The sequence below is a fragment of the Symphodus melops genome (assembly GCF_947650265.1).
Source record: "Symphodus melops genome assembly, chromosome: 9".
Lineage (NCBI taxonomy): Eukaryota > Metazoa > Chordata > Actinopteri > Labriformes > Labridae > Symphodus > Symphodus melops.
Window position 1 is genome coordinate 10994523 of NC_136699.1, and position 19086 is coordinate 11013608.

Here is a 19086-nt window from a genome sequence, read left to right on the forward strand (position 1 = left end):
AAAAACAGTTTAACAATCTGAGTTAAATTGACATCCTAAGATTAGGAGAGTAAGTGAGAGGCATCAAGTTATGAAGGACACATGAAATGATCTGTTAAACTTGTGATCTCACATTTAGAGCAGCAGATATCATGAACTGAAAACTGACTCCACAGATACAGTACATAGCTTGTTTATTTACACATTTATTTATATTCGAATTAAAATGTTACGAAACATTTCATAACAGCATGCTGACTAAAGATCTTGTCAGCAGCGCCCCCCCGTCCTGAGCCTTCAGCAGGAGATAACACATCCATACATGCGCCGCTTACAGATACCCTCACCCTCATGCGGTGTGAGAGTGCCTTGTACCCAAATACACTAGATTGGCTTGTGTGTATGCTTGTATACACACACACACACACGCACACACGCACACACAGAATATGCAGTTACTGTACAAAAACAACAGCTCTGAAGCTTAAATTGATTTTTTCTTTAGTAAAATGAACTTTAATTACATCATTATCTTGTTATCATTCACGTCTTTGCTTTCATCGCTATGATTTGACATCACAGCAGGGAAAGTAAATATCTCTGCTATAAAAAAATGACCATATATTCAATATTGAATCTTAAGAAGTTAGTTTGTTAATTGAAATGTATTGGTTATTTCCAGAGAAATGTACTGGAAAGAGTTTCTACATTTGCACTAAGATACATTTTTTAAATAATCAATACTCAATGCATTCTCAATGTACGTAAACATTTGTAAACTGAATTTCTCTCAAACTAATCCACTAAGACATTATTTCATCTCTTTAAATGCAAGATTTAATAGAAATCTAAAACCCATGAATCATTTTATACATTAAACCAGGGGGCATGACCCTTGTGTCCTCGTTACACCTAAAGCACATTTCCCTCCTGCATTGGGCACCTGGGGGCACCCTGACCCCCACTGCTGTACCAATAAAGGAGCTGCACCTGTATCCAGTGCGCGTGTCCCGTTTGGAAAAAGTTGGCAGCGCAATGATTACGCTGCGTGCGTCTCAAGGGCAAAGGAAATGAGCAAAACGATCACAACAACTAATGAGGACTGCTACCTCTCCAGACCTCTTTCTATCTGTCTGCTGTTCTGCCGGCTCTATTGAGTCTGTACTGCCATGTCAGTGCAGGATGTTACTCTTGTCATATTTATGAGGATAAAAAACGGGAAGATGCGCCTGGAGCGAAAACGTCACATTTTCAGAGGGAGCGACAGTGTGGAGCTGTGAGCGAGCAGGGGGAGACGAATATGCGACACGTCGGTCCCAAAGCTTCGTATCTCTGCCAGACAAAACGTCCTATAGCTGGATGATGTTATTTTTCAGCGACATAGAGGATTTTGTGATTGCAACACGTTTCAGCGGGAATCTAGATGGTTCCTCCAGTCACGCCGACGCGGACCCCCTCACCGGTTTCATGGGATCAGGACCAATAGACTGATAGGCTTGTGCCCTGAAATGCTGGGAAGTGTCACTCAAAGTTTAAATATTTTTCATCCAAATTTCAGGTTGTTAACGTTACGGTGCTTATGTTAGATATTAAATACTTACCTACTATTACTGTGTGTAAAACATTTCTGGAGAGAGCACTATTTCAGAACCGCCTGTTTTCACTCACAAAGTAGCCTCTTAGTAGAGTTTAGATTGGCTCCTGATGTAATTCGGACTAGGATTTAGTCTGTAATGCCACAACATAAAGTTAGTTTTCCAACACTGAGGATGCCAACGTGGGGGTCCTTTCACGGACGGGAGACTGGAGAATGAAATCTGGTTTTCTGCGTCTTTAATAGGACACGGAGCTGAACTAAGGACACTGTCGGACCATTATTTTGGAATGGTCCAAAAAATATTTTTTGCCTGCCCCTTGGACTCCTGCACAATGGGGATTATGCTTCAAGTTATTTTAGGAATGTTTCAATTCCTGCTGCTCACCAGAATACCCACGTCCCATGCCAAGGTATGTATAGGTCTATGTATATTACTGCCGAAGAGTGCATGTCAGAACTTGTGCGGATTTATCTCGGGTTTGAATTGATGTTCACTGGACTGGCAGAAGAACAATCCTTTTTTTGGATGAAGGTGGTCTGTTGAAGAACATGTAGGACTTTGAGGAAGTTATCCCCCAGGTCAGTGACACCTGTCACTTAAGGTCCAGTCAGCCCATAAAGATTGCATTAGTTGGCTACAGAAATACATTTGCCAATGGTGCTAAGTGTTAACTTTAGCCCATATAACGAAATATTACGCTGTGTTAAGAAAACAGCCACCGTTTTTTAGCTGAATAGAACAACGTTTGGGCTGCCAGGTTTTGGAAAATCCTCCTCCTGCATGGCAATAGCTCAGACTAATACATCAAGAGGACCATCTCCAATAATTTAGTTGACTTCTTGAATTAAAAAAAAAGGATAAGGTTATTCAATTACGACATAAATATGAAAGAAATAATAAAACAATGCTGGGGAATTTGCCCACAGATTTTCATACAAAGTGAAATACCAATACATTTGGCTGAGTTTGCCATGGAGCTTGAAAACAGGAAGTTACCTTTATCCTGTCTAAATGTAACAAAAAAATCCTTCTTGTATCTCTGAAGCTGATTTATTGGCATTTATTATCAGTACATTGATATTTTCCAAATAAGGGGAATTTTCTTTGCCTAAGACCATTAGCCTCCTGAAGTCCTTGCTGTCAACTTTACAAATGGTACTTGCCAAGACATTATCCTACTGTATTTAGAATTAATTGGAGTTAGATATGTCTTGGCATAGTTTCCTATGTATTACCACTTTGAGTGTGCCAAGGTAGCTTGTTCTTATTTTCTTAGCTTAGCAACTGCTAGCCGTAGATTTAAGCCTAGATGTAATCTAATTATAAGTAAGAACAGTAATGAGTTTATTTTATATAGTAAGTAGATTTAATGTCTTAACAAGGACTAACAGTCTGTATTGCTGTTGGACTACGGGTAACCTTAAAGTTACCAGGTAACTGTCATTAATCAAGCAACTTAGCCTAAAGATGCAACTAAGTATTAGCTTCAGCATTAATTGATATGTAGAGTACTTTTTATTGATCAATATGGCTGGAAAAGTACATAAACAAAATTGTAATGTTAAAAAGACACACAGGTCGAAACACCTATTTGTGATTCATTCATTGCATTACCTCTTTGTTTCATTGAAACTATATTTATGTTTGTTCTTTGTTTTAGTCCTTTCTATAGAGAATTCAAATAATTATTTATAGTCTTAACATTTTGATCAGCATAATTCAAAAATAGGGCTATGACCACAATCATTAATAGTCTGGTTAGACTGGTTGTCCATCATATGACAGTGCCTCATTTTCACACACACACACACACACACACACACACACACAAACACACACACACACACACACACACACACACACACACACACACACACACACACACACACACACACACACACAACAGAGGCAGAACCACATACAGTGAGAGCTATGTGCCGGTTTCTTTTATTTATGTCTAGAGACTAGTATCAGGAACAGGCCGTGCTCTGAAGCAGTGCAGAATTCAGCCGTGACTTTGTGCAGTTATATGTTTCAGTGATGCATCATTGTAGACACTACAAGGCACACAGTCACATGCACAAAAAAGACTCCTCACCTGCTCACAGCTGCCGGCTCCCACCCGAGACTGTCTCCTTTCATGCCATCTGTTTCTCTAGCATCACATTTCAAAAAGGGGCCATCCCTTTTTCATCTAGTTCATGTTGAAGATCAGTATGGGTAAGATGGTGTATAGTTTAAGGGCACAGAAAAAAAACACTCTCTTGTCCTATTTTACAATGTGCCTTAGTAGGGCTGGGAGTTATACTAAACTGACAGCAACACCAGTACAGATGGCACTGGGTTGGCACTTAGAAGTGCGTGTGTTTGTGTGCAACCTCTTTGCAAATATGGCTGCCAAAAGAAGGTAATCTTATCCCCATCAAAAAGACGGATACAAAATAGACACACTCACTCAATCTCCCATCCTACCAGTCACAGAATGGCCAGAGTCCCAGCTTACTTTGAATCAATGTGTTTGTGTGTGAGTGGGTTTGTGTGTGTTTGTGTGTGTGTGTGGATGTGTGTGTGTGTGTGTGTGTGTGTGTGGGTGTGTGTGTGTGTGTGTGTGTGTGTGTGTGTGTGTGTGTGTTTGTTTGTGTGTACAAGTGTGTGTCTTTGCATTTGTGTGTGTGGTTTGAAGGGGGGTGGAGCAGATAAAAGGGGGCAACTGGACAAAGTCTACATTCCCTTACAAGTGGCCTTGGTCGTCACAACATTTACACACAAATGCAGACACACACAGGGCCAATATGGCCAATATGTGTTTATTAGGGAGCTAATATCTCTTTCTGTGTGTTTGGTTGTTGGACCTTTAGGTTAGGTTCAGTACTGTGCTCTCCAACTAAGAGATGGGGTCTGGGAAAGGCTAAAAAAAGATAGAGCTCAGGCTTCAAATCATAGGAAACAAATTTGGTCATGGAGCTGTCATGGAAATCTGAAAACATGATACATTTCTTCTGTCTTAAAAACACATTTGTTTAAATAAATGACTTGTTTTGAAGGGATACTTGTACTTATTGAAACCTATAGACAAATGAAACATTGTAAGAAGCCCCAATACTAGTTTGTGTGCTGGACAGTTTGTGAACTATTAGAAGTATAATATTGTTATTTCATAAGGTTTTATACCCACCAGAAAGCACATTGTCAGTGCCTTATGGTGTTTCTCTCAACTACAGAACCAAATAGTAGAAAACCACTTAGCAGCAGGCTTGAAAAAAAATACAACACTGAAAAACTGGAATCGAGGGATTTGAAATGTGTCTTTTAATGAACAATCTTGATATAGACGTAAACTTTAGCTGTACAATAAATGTAGCTCATTAAAGTACAATATGTTTATTTGAAAATTGTAAACTTCTCCATGGTAGTATTACTTTAAAGCAACATTCTCACAGGTACAGTCTTGTACCCCATCCTTGGCCAAACTAATACAATCTATTGCCTTTAATAGGTTTTTATATGATAACTTAACCCAGTTTATACATGTGTCCCCTAGGTCCAGTATCTTTAGAGTGGAAAAGAGATTGGGCCACTTATACTCATAAAATGCTTTCTTTTTGTTCAGACTAACATATGTGAAAACGGCTTATTGGTGGCGTTCTTTCATCAGCCCACTTGGACTTGTTGTGGAAAATATACTAGGGGTCTGGCATTGTGTTCACACATACAGCTTCTCCAGGTTCTCTCGTGAGTTTTTCAGGAGATTTGGGCATGTGTGAAAATGGTAATACCGTCTAATTTGTCAGACTGGGAAAGCTGATTTACATTGAGAAGATTCAGTTATAAATATTGTTTGGAGACTATTTGTAATGACAGGCGGAACTGTTTCTTTATTTGTTTTAATTCATCATTGAGTGAATTAAAAAAAGACTATTTTAAGAGTCAGTGGTACCAGCTAGATTTATCATGACAAACTCTGTCTGCTGTAAAGTTAATGTATTCAGAACATCTAGCTGAGACGGAGTGATACACAATCTGAAAAGTCCCAGAAATGTTGTACTCTGTATCAGCACTCATGCCTCTTGTCCAATAAGAATGCTTGGTTTGAACTATTTGTTGTATCACTCATTAAATTATGACGTACATGGGTCATCATTTACAGCTGCAAACTAATTGCAGGTCCTCTCACTATCTTCCATTGTGGTGCCTCTAAAAGTGTTTCAACAACTGTAATCAGCTGATAGAGCTGAGGGCAAAGGTAGCAGGTAATACCCCCTCAAAAACATAGAGCACAGGCATTTTCAGTTCAAGCTCAGAGAAACCTATGGGCCCCCAGCATGTGAGTGTATGTGTGTCTCTGTCTGTGTTATAGTTGATGAACAGGCTTTTGCATTTACACTGCTGATTGAACAGTAGATGGAATTTAAATTCTTGGCTTTTGGCTCTGGCAAAGTGTATTGGCTTATTTTTTTACATTCATTTTAGACATTATTTATTGATCAAACAGTTAAGTGGCAGTTAAACAAAAGATGAAATAATAGTTACTTATTTTCCAACTATGAGTTTAAGCTGTTTTTAGGCCCAGATCCGTCTACACTATGTTTTAGTTTAACTGTATTCATTCAAAGGTCAGGAGGAAACTGTGATAGTTTTGGGTTTTATGTTTTTTCTTTCCTCAGATTTTTAAACTTTTTTTTACTTGACATGATAAAATGAAAAACATATCGAGACAGTACTTTTCCCACTTAATTTTTCATCGCTGTTATTTCTCCCTCCAGCTTACACACTGGCGACCGACAGACTCTTCGAAATCCAGGGAAGGTCGAGAAGGTATGCAGTGATACATGATTTCTTAGAGCTAAAAAGAAATAAAATCGTGACTGCGTTGATTTTACCTTTATGTCTCCTTAGTGCGGCGATGGTTGGAGGTCTACTCGAGAAGTGGCTGTGAGCCCCGTGAAACTCTGGTAGAGGTTTGGCGGGAGTTGCAGGGGGAGACGCATCATCTCTTTGTCCCATCCTGCGTGTCAGTGAGGCGATGTGGCGGCTGCTGCTCTGATGAAGCCCTGGAGTGTGTTCCCTCGCTTACTCACACACTCACCATGGAGGTACACACACTCAATCTCTAACTAATCAGTGCCGAGGATTGATCCATGTAAATGAGATGAGTTTTTTTTCTGATCTGTGCAGCTGATGAGAACATCCTTCATGAAGCACGAGCTCATTGAGCTGCCCTTCATCGAGCACAGCCAGTGTGAGTGCAGGTAATAAAACACTCTGTCACTGTCTGTATTCAAGGATGTGCTGTTTACTTGTTGTTCACTGACCTCTCTTTGATCTCTGCACTTTTACACTGACACTCAGTCTGTTTGATTTGTATGTAGGTTGAAAGAAGATTTTCAGCCAACACCTACTACAAGGTAACACATTGTCTTCTCCATATTTTGTGTGTGTGTGTGTGTGTGTGTGTGTGTGTGTGTGCATGTGATTAAACATAAGGAGAACTTGCAGCTTAACCAGCACCAGTTTAAAGGGTTGCCCTTGGGCCTCACTTGCTTGACTGTGTGCCCTGTATACCAGGCTGCAGCAGCCTGGCATCATGTAAACCTTTGCCCTCTGCTGAACACCATCCCCTGCCTGTACAAGCCCTCTTTGTCATTGCACTTTATGAATTAGGCTAGTTATGCCTAAAACATGTTGAAAAAAACAATAAAGAAAGTCAAATAAAAATACCAATAGTATACCAATGAAAAGTCAGACCTATAATACTGTTCATCTTTTAGCCCACTGTTAAATGCTTTTGATGTAACATCAACAAAGTCTCCGAAGAAGTTTCTTGATGCAACTTTAATACCCCAAAACCAAAACTGGTTGTTGAACCTTGACGCTGTTAAAAATGGCAGGAGATCAATATTAAAGTAAAGAAATGTGAACCCTCTAAAGGTTGATTCTATCTCCTGATTTATTATCATGAAAAGATTAAAACATTACACAAATCTGTGATGTTACAGTCAACTTGTATGTTTTTATTCAGGTGGTTAACAGTTGAACATTGTTACAGGGACATTTCGGTGGTGCTCCTGTTGTTTGTTTGTGTACCCTAAACCAGGCAATCATATAATTGCATCTTTAATGTTTATGTCCTTCTACTTCCTGTTAGGATTTGTACATAAATAAAGGATTCCAATGTATGTGTGTGTATCCAGACTTTTATCCTGTCGACGTGTTTAGTTGTATCTGTACATGTATCTTTTATACACACTTTATGTGTTAGTATTAATGTGTGTGAATGTTTTTTAAGTGAATGTTAGCATTTGTTTCTTTGTGTGTGTGTGTGTGTGTGTGTGTGTGTGTGTATTTGCTTCTGAGTGAGTTAGCATCTGTGTGACTCTCTCCCAGCATCCCCAGGGACAGCCCGCATCCTGTTGTCACCATAGTGATGATTTTATCTCCCCTGCCATGTGCTCTCTCACAGATTGACGGAGCAGAGTCACGCATCCATGATAGAAAATAGGAGCTCCAAAAAAACCACAGCAGAGACTGTTAATAATGTCAGGGCTGAGCTGGTGAATGCTGTACCCATAATTTAATAGAGTTTAATTCAGTTTGAAGCAGATTGGAATAAAGAGACCGAGAAGTTAAACAAGGACAGGCACAAACCCAGAGCTAATAGTCATACTATGTCCAGAAGATTGACATTTGCCCCAAGTTTCTTTTGAGTACACAAGAAAATCCTCGGCGTCTGTTTAGTGATTCAAGATGATCAGAAACATTTGAATGAGCCTGCTTGTTTTCACTGTATGTGTTCTGATACAAAGTCCTGCTTTGCTCAATAAATGTGTGTGATTATGGATGGATAAAATGACCTTTACTAATGGGACTACATAAAACATGAAAAACATACACGAAACAATGACTGTATGAGGTAGAAGAGGATTTAAAGCTCCTGTAAGGAACTTTATGTTTGTGTTGATTGAAATCCTCACAGGTGCTTTAAAGCAGGAAAAACGGTCATTTACTAGTCAAACTCAAGTGTCTGCTAAAATGACTGTAGGATTGTACATGTAAAAACACTATACTGTAAGCTTCCTGTTTGGAAAAGTAGATTTATCATGTTGTTGTAATTTCAGATGTGAATGTTTGCTTTATGGCATTATTTAAAAGCTTTGCATTTGTGAAAATTACCATATGACATTAAATAGACATGTCAAACAATACAAAGCCCAAGGGCTTGTATTGTTTGACATGTCTTGGTAATTTGGTGCAGATATGAAACCAGATAGTCCTTTTACAAAGTTTGATATTGTGAAATAAAAGAAGTCACATCATGAAATATTAAATCAATGAGTTAAGAACTCTGCATAAATAAAAAACAGATCTCAAATTCTCAAAATTTTTACTTCAATCGGAAACTGTATGATCAAAAGAATAAGTCAAGAAAAACACTCAACTGGAACATGCAGCCCACTGGGATCATATGAGGATACATTTGATATATTAGATATATTCACTCAGGAGGTGTAGATCAAGTGTTTAACATGTTGTGCATTTGATATTCATAGGCCTTCAGTGAAGCCAACAAGAAAAGACAAGAAGAAAGGAAGAGGAAAGTCCAGACAGAAGAAACCTGGAGCCATCATAGCTGCGTAAGTATAATATTTAGGAAGCATATGTGATTGTTTTCACTCAGTTACTTAATTTCAAATCTAAAGTTGTTGTCAGTATTTTATAGATTGAGTTATATTCAGGTTAAAAGTTTGGATAACAGAAACAAAAACTAAGTCATCTGGTTATTTTGAAGGTCTATTTTATTATATAGCTGAAGTAGTAAAGGTCACACACACTAGAACCAACGTCACCTTTATTGACAAAACAGAGTGAATTTATATCATAAAACTATAATTCCTCGCCAAGGAACACAATAACAAGATATGTACACATTGGGCACATGATTTCTTTTTCACATTTGCTTAAACTCAATTTTAGGATTTATTAAGTAGATAATTCTTTTCAAACTAAACTATTCTCAAATATTTAGTAGTTACTGCAGTGTTTCTAATCTCAGGGTCCTCACAACAATAGTTTCAATTCTATTGAATTGATTTAAAGGTTTTGCTGTCTTTACTGTTAATCTGCAAAATTTACAGTTAAAAAAAAGTTATGGAGCAACAACATTGTTTATGTTCGGTATCCCTGAAACCACATCAACAATAGGTCCGCATCGTAATGTGAATTAATTTGGAGGTTAGTTTTGGGGTCCACTAAAATCACTGAGAACAAAAGAGTTGGTGGGATGAGTTATTAAACATAAATCTATTTTATGACTCTGAATAAGGTAAGTAAGAAGACAAAATAATGTTCTGAAACCCTTAACCTTTTACACTGTGATCTGACAAAAACAGGTGAGATTGGTACATTTGGGTCTGTCTACAACAATCATTCAGTCCTGGGCTGAGGAGTAAGAGTCTTCCCCTTCACTTTCGGCCAGTCGTTTTTCGAGCCTCCAAGGGCCAGAGGTGGCTTGGTTTGGGTGTGATGTCCCTCAGCACCCATCCATCACTCAGAACTGCCTTTATTCAGATTCTGGCAGGGGTGAAATCTGTGTAATTTGCTCTGAAATACCACCTCCTCTGTCCATGCCAGCGGCAGGCGTGGTCATCAGAACTAGAACAAAGATGGCCCTTCTCCGCCTCATTAAGTCACTTCATTAAGACTGCCAGCCTGTCGGGAAGGCCGGGGCTGAACCAGCTCCCGTTAATAGACCAACTGACGCGGGCGACTTTCTCAGAGACGGAGTAACAGAGTGTCTTGAAGGGAAACTGGAGGCCTCATGAAGGCAACTAAGGGACCATAGCCATGGAAACAGACAGAGACAGAAAAATCGACAGAAAGAGCAGAAAGTTTGTCTCGGTTAAAGAAACAGTATCCCACATTAGTCACACATCTCCCACACACTGCTATGTATTGGTTTGTTTCAGTCTGACAATGTGCAGGTTTAAACAAACATGCATTTCAGTTTCAGAGATGCTCACGACATAAGCTGGGATCAACAGCAAAGTAGAAAAAACTTTCGGACCCGGAAATTATGCCATAGCAAGACAAATAAATGGTACTCGGCCATTCTACAGACTTAAATGAACCGCTGACCTTTCCTTAAGTGTCAACATTCACAGTGTTGTCTTTTTACTTACAGGATTAATAATTTCCTGAAATAAATTAAACAATTGAGTGAATTCTCATTTATCTAGCCCTGTCATTTGGCGAGAAATATAATTTGCAGCACTTCTGTTTACAATCAAAAGACTACAAAACTGAAAAAAAATCAGGCTTATCTGTATAAGTTATTTATTGCTAAGCTTATATTGGCATGCTAACATGTAGCGCCAAGATGGAGACAATCAGTGCTGCTCAACATGTTTGAATCTTAGTTGTGTTGTCAAGTGACTATGCTCATGTTAGCTTAGACATTGTGATCGCAGCATGTTAACATGCTGTTTTTAGTATTGAACACAAAGCATGACTTTGGCTTAATACAGACTCACAGAACTTTTTGCAAATCTGTAGATTCATTTATTGACAGTTCTTTCGCCCCTCTTGCATCCAGGACCAACGCTCCCCCAACCCTTCCTCCACAATCCTCTCCTCCTCCATCTCTTCCTCCCACCAGCTTCTCCCCCTCTTCCTCTCCCTCTCCATCGCCATCTCAGAGGCCTCAATGTCGCCCCTGCAGAGGCAGGAAGTGGGCTTTGGATGACACTTCTTGTCAGTGTCGCTGCACCATCAGAGAAGAGAGCTGCAGCCGTAAAAAACGGAGGCTCAACCATCAGCGTTGCAGGTCAGTCCCAAATCAAAATTAATATAATTAAACGTACAAATACAGTATGTTACAAAAAAAACGAAACAAATCCTTTTATCTTGATGGAAGTTGTATTTTAATTCTCTTTCTCATATTTACATTTCTTTATTCTAGTGTCTGTATTTATGGTTCCCATGCTTATCTATCTTTAGTATGAATCTGATTTTACCTGAGAATCAGCGCTCAAACTGTTTTACTCCTTTGCCTCTTTAACACTTATTGTTCCAGGTGTGATGCTTTGAGGACTTGATGTGTCCATCAACAACCATTTCACCAGCTATTCTCCATCAATTCCGCCAATTCATTGCCCACTCTGAGCATTGATGCCATGGAGCACACAGCTGAGCATCGAGGACCTCAGACTGAAGGAAATATTATCAGAATCACACACAAGACCCCGAAGTAGCACAATAGTTTAGCATCAAGTGCAGCATTACAACCCAAATATAGATCTACATGTATGTGTCTGTTTGTGCAACAAAGCATCTTGTCTCTCCCTCGCTTCGGCCTGTCCACATGCATATACAGACATGCAGAGCTATGAAACCCATCCCAGGAGTGGAGGGATGAAAAGGAAGCACAGTTTTGTCTATGAGATACTAAATCGTTCTTGGAGGACATCACTGCCAAATTAAATGTGCTTCTGCTGCTGTTTGGAGGTTTGACTATGAGAAGTTATTTTGGTCTTAGGTTGAACTTCAAGACCCAATAGAACAATGGACACACTTTAAATCTATAACTACACAAGAAACAAGGAAATAAAGAGGACTTGACTTAAGCAGGAGATTTTATTTTTTTAGGGTAAACTGCACATGGAGATGGATTCCAGGTTGAAGTTAAGGGCATTTTTTCTGCATATGCCTTCAAAGACATGGGACATGCACATGAACCGGCACCCCAGTGTGCATGGACCTATAGTTTTGCTGAATGCTGGGAGTTGAGTGTATCTGTGTGGTCTCCGCACTGAAAGACCCAGATGGGATACCCCTGCAGCCGTTCACTCTCTTTCAAAGTGTCTGACCACAGGCTGGCTCTCCAAGCCGATTTCCAGCATTTGTTTAATTTGGGCCTTTTGTCTCCATCTTTCCTGCCCTCCCAGACTGAAAGCAGTCGCTTTGCCTCTCTTTGCGTCTCTTTTAGGCAGTGAGGAGAATGACAATAATGAGGGGGCTGGCGGCTGTCCACTGCTTCACACACAAACATTCACACTTATAATGCCAGGAACACAGGCGACACTGCTAATGCAGACACACACAGGCTCACCAGCTCTGTTCTGTAGCAGACACACATGCATATTTCCACACATCATGCAATGTGAAATGAATGCAGGTAGCCATAAGCTTTTGTTTCTACCTATAGTGTATGTCAGTACTTTATACAATTTACTGTGTTTTCATTTGAGTTTTTTATTATGAAATGTATATGTCACTGTTTTATATTTTATTATAATTGTGTTGAGTTGATTGAAAAGATATTTTGTATATTGCAGAATGTGTCTTTGTTTTGTTGTGTTCATCTTTAATCCGCCTGCATAAAGAGTCACACTGGGTGGCCGCCTACGAACACAGTCAGCATCTAAACCGATACCCAAACGTATTGAATTTAAACAGAGACGGCTTACATAGGCCACAAACGGGAGACTATATATATTATAATGTGTAATTCAAACAATCAGTGGGGCAGTGTTGTCCGCAGCAGCACATACAAACCAAGCAAACAGCAGTTCCCAGTGCACTGAAAGGAAAACATGGTTGTTATTGTTGCATGTTAGAGCCGGGAAGGAAAGAGGATAATTCATTAAGAACATAACTTGTTTATATTCTGAGTGAATCTCACGGTTTAACTCCATGTTAGTTCATGACTGCTTGGATGCTGGGTGGGCAAGAGGATTTGAACTGTGACTGTTCCAGAAAGGATGACGTCTGGAGCAGCTTGTCAGTCAGCGTGAAGGGATAAATCCAGAGCTCAGAGGATCCATAATGGCTGGTCACACAGTTTAAACCCATTTTTGACTCTATTCAGACCCTTTGTCTCCTGTTAAATCTTTCAAAAAACATTTCAACATTGACGTCTGAGATCCATGACAAACAGTACCTTCGAAAGTCTATGATTCATGTTCGTCATGTGATCCTTTTGGTTGTCACAGCAGTCTATAGTCTAAATTATCTGTGTGTCAGCCTCTAGTAAAAGAAGTATGTTTCACTGATAAGCTCTGTATTTATACTATCCTGAGATTACATTTTTTTTCATGCTGAGCCAATTGTTCAGTGTTTGTTATTACCGTCTATCAACGCTTCAATCACTACCTCTATATCACAGCTGACTAATGACCAAGTATTAGAGCATTGTTGTTACTTTTTTATGTTTAGCAATAAGCATAGTTTCAAGTGTAGTTACGGAGCTAGTGCGTATCTGTAGTGATAATCATTAGTTAAGAGGAACGTATAGGAGTTGGGGTTTTTTGTGAGTTGTAATCATCTGAAGGGAAGCAGCTTCATAAGAAGTGAACTAACCTGATCCTCTGGGTACATACCATAGACTGTACATACAAATGGACAACGTGCCTCAGACGCTGACATGTTGCAAAACTGCAACCGGTCTGCGTAGTAGGGATTAGCAAGAAGAGCCACGGTATTGACCTAACCTAACACAGCACACTTTTAAATGAGGGTTAGATAGCAAATATTTGGAAACTGTATTAGTCAACAGAGCTGACAGTTATTATAACTTGTTAAAAAGAACCTTCTCAGGAAAAAAAGACTTAAATACATATCCGCACTATAACTACGATTACAATGTAATGCGGATTTGTGAAAATAATGTTTTACATGCATTTTGATTCTATATTTTGACCCATGCCCCCCACCTGTTAACATAAAGGAGGTGGGGTTTTATGGTCTAATAGTCCAGCCAGGCAGTAGAAAGAGCTCTAAATCTTTTGGCCTCACTTAAGGCGAGTTGCTCCGCTGTCCATTTTTTTTTATTGCAGTCTATGGTACAGACCAGACACTGTGCAACAACGTGGAAAAAGAGAGTTTTTCCCAAACCATTTGTAGCCTTTTTCTTTTCTTTTCCTTCATGAGTAAAGAGTAGATGGATTGATACCACCCTGATGTCTTTACTGTCAGTATAAGGCTCGAGCCACCAGTAAATTAGCTCAGCTTAGCATAGCAAAACTTTAAAGACCCACAAGTTAACAAAAGTCTCTTTCGATTAGTCTGCCTTAAAACCAAAGAAGAGATCAACATGTCGCTTTAAAAGGGAAGATGTGCTGTACTGTTTGTTGGCCTTTGAACCAGCAGAGACTTTAGGAAGTCACTGCTCTCTTCCAGGAAAAAAGTCCTACAAAACCTGTTGTACACTGAGTTTTACACAGCCTTAACAAACAGGAAGTAAAGACTCATAAGTAGTTTGGGGGTGCTGGAAGGCAAGGCTTGCTGTTTTTATAGAAAACGAGCCGAGGTGTTTCCCCTTGTTTCCAGTCTTAATGCAAAGTTAAGCTAAGCAGCACACTAATGGGTATATCTAGGTGGTTTTATAAACAGACATGAGAGTGCCTGGCCTGTTTCTTTTATACAGAACTAGCTGTTTCCTCTTGTTTCAAGTCTTTATGCTAAGCAAAGCTGACTGGTTGCTGGTAAATGGAGAGACTTTAAAGTATTAAATTCCACATCTAATTCTTGGCAAGAAAGAAAGAAAAGCCCTTAACCCTAAAGTTTAAACTAATCCATTAGCATATAGTCTTAACTCCTAGCAGCCATTTATGCTCATGAATGTATTGCTGTTTTAAGTTCTCTTTCTTTTATTGATTATATATTTTATAAACAAGCAAATAAATGTTTTGGGAAACTTGAGAGTTCTTAAACTAGAATAAAGTTAACTGTTGTTTGAGATTGCAAAGTACATGCTGTACATTAGTCCTTTGAAAAAGTCTGTTTAAGGTAGAAGTAGACGTGTGCAACATATCAAAGACATTCCACCTGAGAGACTTGAGAAATAAGCTATAGGAGCTCCTGCAGCTCTTTGTGAGAGCATTTGTTTTTATTTCAAAGTCCAAACTCTGACCAATATAAGCCAAAAGAAAATATCAGTTTAGGAACTTTATGTCCCATCGTTTCAGTATCACATCTCTTTCATTCAAATGTCCTGTCAGCAGTATGACATATCGGTGTGCTTTGTATCTGCACAGTCTTGTCGTTTAATGCTAGTCCTGTTCTAGCTTCCAATGTCCTGTAAGCCTATAGAGATCCCTAAACTAGGCATCATTTTATAATCTCCAATATACAGCCATGACTTTGTGTATGACGTAGTGCATACTTAACAAATGTATTTGTACAGCTGTAACCTTGCAATGAATCTCATCTCTGCAAATACATTATACTCCTGTAGCCTATCTCTAAAGATAAAAACTACACTCTTTCTTTGCTGCTACACCATTTGTGCCCTATTGTCATGTCTTTGTAGAAAACAATGCAGTTTTATGTTGTGTAAGCATATAAATGCTAACTATTAGATTTAATGTCCTCATCAATGTGTATACTGCATCGTCATATATATTGAAACTGAAACCAGAATACAACAGTGATGTTACAGATGTTAATAAAGGAAATGTCTTATTTTTCATAAACACCTCTCATTTTCTTCCTGTCAATGTTTATCTTCACGGCTGTCTATTGTCCTCATCTTCGCCACCTCTTTGTTTTGATCTTTCCTTTGACAGTAATGAAAGGTAAACACACACTTTTGATTACAGTGACACCCTGGGAGGCTGGTACAGTGTGTGCGTGTGTGTGCGTGTGTGACGTGAGGTGGTGTTATGAGACATAATATTGTTCCCTCTCCTCCTCTCAATCGTGCTGCTGAGTCAGAAGCTGGTCGAGTGCAAAATTGTGTAGACACAAAGGTCAATGAGGAGTCACTGATGCTGCTTTATGTTTCGACTCCACTCAGGGTAAAACATTGCAATTATTAATTACAATTACAGAAATCAGAACTACATAAGGTCTAACTTTTCCTTAAATGTATCTTAACACCTGGTGAAAATAGTCAAACACAAGTTTAACCATTGTACACCAGCATAATAAAATACACTCAATATTAAAATATATGTACAAGAGTTCCCCGCTGATAAGCATTCATGACAATGTTAAGGTGATGATTTATCATGTATTGTATTTGCTGAGAGAGAAGAGGAGAGGAGAGGAGAGGAGAGGAGAGGAGAGATAAATGCTGCTGCCACCATATCTGTCTGGAAGGGCATTGTGCCAGTACTAAATATAGCTTTAAGATTATGGAAAAAGAGAGTGAATAGAGAAAAGGATGGAGTGAGTCATGCATACAGAGAAGATGCATTTACTTCAAAATCTGCTTTTTAAAGCTCTGAGCTCTTCAGAAATCCACCGAAATGTTATCCAACCAAAGAATAATAGAAGAGGGGAGGAAGAAATCCTTGCACATAATACCATGTGGCACTTTAACTGTTTTCTATGTTCTTATACATTACATGCACCTTCCTCATGTCGGCCTCCCTGCATCCTTCTGCCCAACTCCCTTTGTCCATCTCCTTGTCTCTACCACTTTCTATGCTCTCATATCAGGACTTCCTGTATTTTTCCACCTTGCTTTCATTGCGTTCACAGTTGTGTTTGTCGAATAACTCCAGCCATGTTTTCCTCCCTGCTTTTGTTGCAGCAGCTGTGTCGAAGCAGGTACTGGACGCTATCTGGCCTGCAAGTGTGTTTTGTTAGATGCTATCAGCCCTCCTGTCTGTGGGCCTGAGTGTGTAAATCAGTGTGTGAGTGTGTGAGACAGGTGATTGAGAGAACAGAGAGATTGCATTCAATAGTTAAACTGCAAAAAGCAGTCCTGCTGTATGTGTTTGCTGGTGTTCATGTTACACTGACAGGAAAGTGAATGTTTTTAACGTCTCTTGTGAACACAAAGACCTTGTTAAAAAATTTAGCAGAACAAACATAAAAGTGTTATCTCCAGCAGAAACGTGGATCCACCGGCCTCGACTGTCACAGTCCACTAAAGGACACCAACCTTGATAAAAGATTTACAGTTCTTGTCACTACATGGGAAAGAGTTTGTGCAAAATTAACCAGCTGAAGATTCCGTGTGAACATGACAGTCTTTATAAAGACATTAATCTAAACACTTTGCTTAGCATTGCTTTCTTTGCCTCTGTTTTTGTTACGGCTCAGCGCAAACTGAACAATTAACTATCTATCTATCTATCTATCTATCTATCTATCTATCTATCTATCTATCTATCTATCTATCTATCTATCTATCTAATACTTCAGAATGTAAGAACACAAAAAAGTATAGATTATTTAAATTTAATCATTAACAAGTTGAGTCTAAGGCTAATGGCCAGAGAGGGACTTGAGTATCTGATCAAAGTTTCATGACAGTCCATGCAATATTAATTTATAGAAAAATGAATCTTTAAAGCTCAAATTTTAACTTAACTTCATGAAGCCAGTGCTAAAGTAGTTGTACTGAAATGTATTAGGTTTACAAGTATTCACCTAGTGGGGACCTTAAATGTTTGCAGCAAACGTTATGAAAACATCAATTATTGTTGAGGTGTTTCTGTCGTGATGAAAAATGCACAAGACAACATGCATAGGACAAGGACAAAACACTGACATTAACAAAATTGAACAATAATGATCATATTAAGAAATATCACTTTCAAGTATAAATGGAGTGATCAGGTATTGTGCAGAAATGCTGCACTAGGTTGTTAAAAACACACACATTGTGCAACATATGAAGAAGTGAAAAGATATAAAATCACACAGAAAAGGGAGATTTTGAAGACAACTTGTTAAAAACAGATTGAACATCATCTAATGTGTGCAAACTTAAAGGAGAGTGTTTTCAGAAGCAGAGATACATTTAGTGGATTAAAGTGGGGTATAAAAGGCGATGCGGAGTGTAGATGAAGCAGGTAAGGAGTGGAGCAGGGCACAGTGTGTCTTGGGTTTTTGTGGTTGGGGGTCTAGCAGGTAAGAAGGTGAGGGCATAGTTGTGGTCTGGACATGCACCATCCTGTCAGGTGGAGGATGCGGGTACCAGTAGGAGTGATTGAAGATCAGAGAGGCGGCTGGATGTTATCTCTCTATCCAAACCATAACTGCAGCGCGACTCACCTGAGGCAGCAGCCAATCACCTTCTCTGTCTGTCTGTCTGCTCATTCTCTTTCAGGTTCATTTCTCCGGCATCGTCACAACATCATTGATGACAAATTGTGTCTCATTTTAGTCTGTCTCATCAGTCTTGAGTGTAAAATATCTTTCCACATTTGTCTTGTGTGATACTATAGATGCACTTTCCCTCTTAGTCTTAAAAGCATCCATTGTTAATTGTTTCCTCTTTGATTGTAATGCTTGGACTCCAACATGCTGCAACTCCTGTTTGAGACTCACATACATCACCTGAGTTAAATAAATCCTGATTGACACAAATAATGTAATGCACATGACTTCATGAAATCAATAAATAAAAGGTAATCTTGGTTTGCATGTATTTTTTTTAGTTTTTAAATGCATTCATCCCATTTCAAACAAGTACGGCAAATAAAGTTGATCCTCATTTTACATCTTGTATCAACATTTTTCATCATCTGACAATGGATGTTTTTTCAGAGAAAAATGA

The 19086-nt window shown here is 39.0% G+C and overlaps 1 protein-coding gene across 1 annotated transcript; it reads left to right on the forward strand.

Annotated features, from left to right (window-relative positions):
* Nucleotides 1–1016: 1016 nt before the first annotated feature.
* vegfba (vascular endothelial growth factor Ba) lies at nt 1017–15361 on the forward strand. The gene is made up of 8 exons (XM_079353016.1): nt 1017–1986; nt 6341–6392; nt 6474–6670; nt 6753–6826; nt 6947–6982; nt 9125–9208; nt 11167–11397; nt 11647–15361. The coding sequence occupies exons 1-8, from the start codon at nt 1864–1866 to the stop codon at nt 11666–11668; spliced, it is 819 nt and encodes a 272-aa protein (XP_079209142.1). The 5' UTR covers nt 1017–1863; the 3' UTR covers nt 11669–15361.
* The last annotated feature ends 3725 nt before the right edge of the window (nt 15362–19086 follow it).

Excerpts from the sequence above, each read along its gene's own strand:
- vegfba (XM_079353016.1), top strand. The coding sequence starts at position 1,864 with ATGGTCCAAAAAATATTTTTTGCCTGCCCCTTGGACTCCTGCACAATG. Across the intron at positions 6,393-6,473 it reads ATCCAGGGAAGGTCGAGAAG|TGCGGCGATGGTTGGAGGTC; the intron begins GTATGCAGTGAT and ends ATGTCTCCTTAG. Across the intron at positions 6,827-6,946 it reads CACAGCCAGTGTGAGTGCAG|GTTGAAAGAAGATTTTCAGC; the intron begins GTAATAAAACAC and ends ATTTGTATGTAG.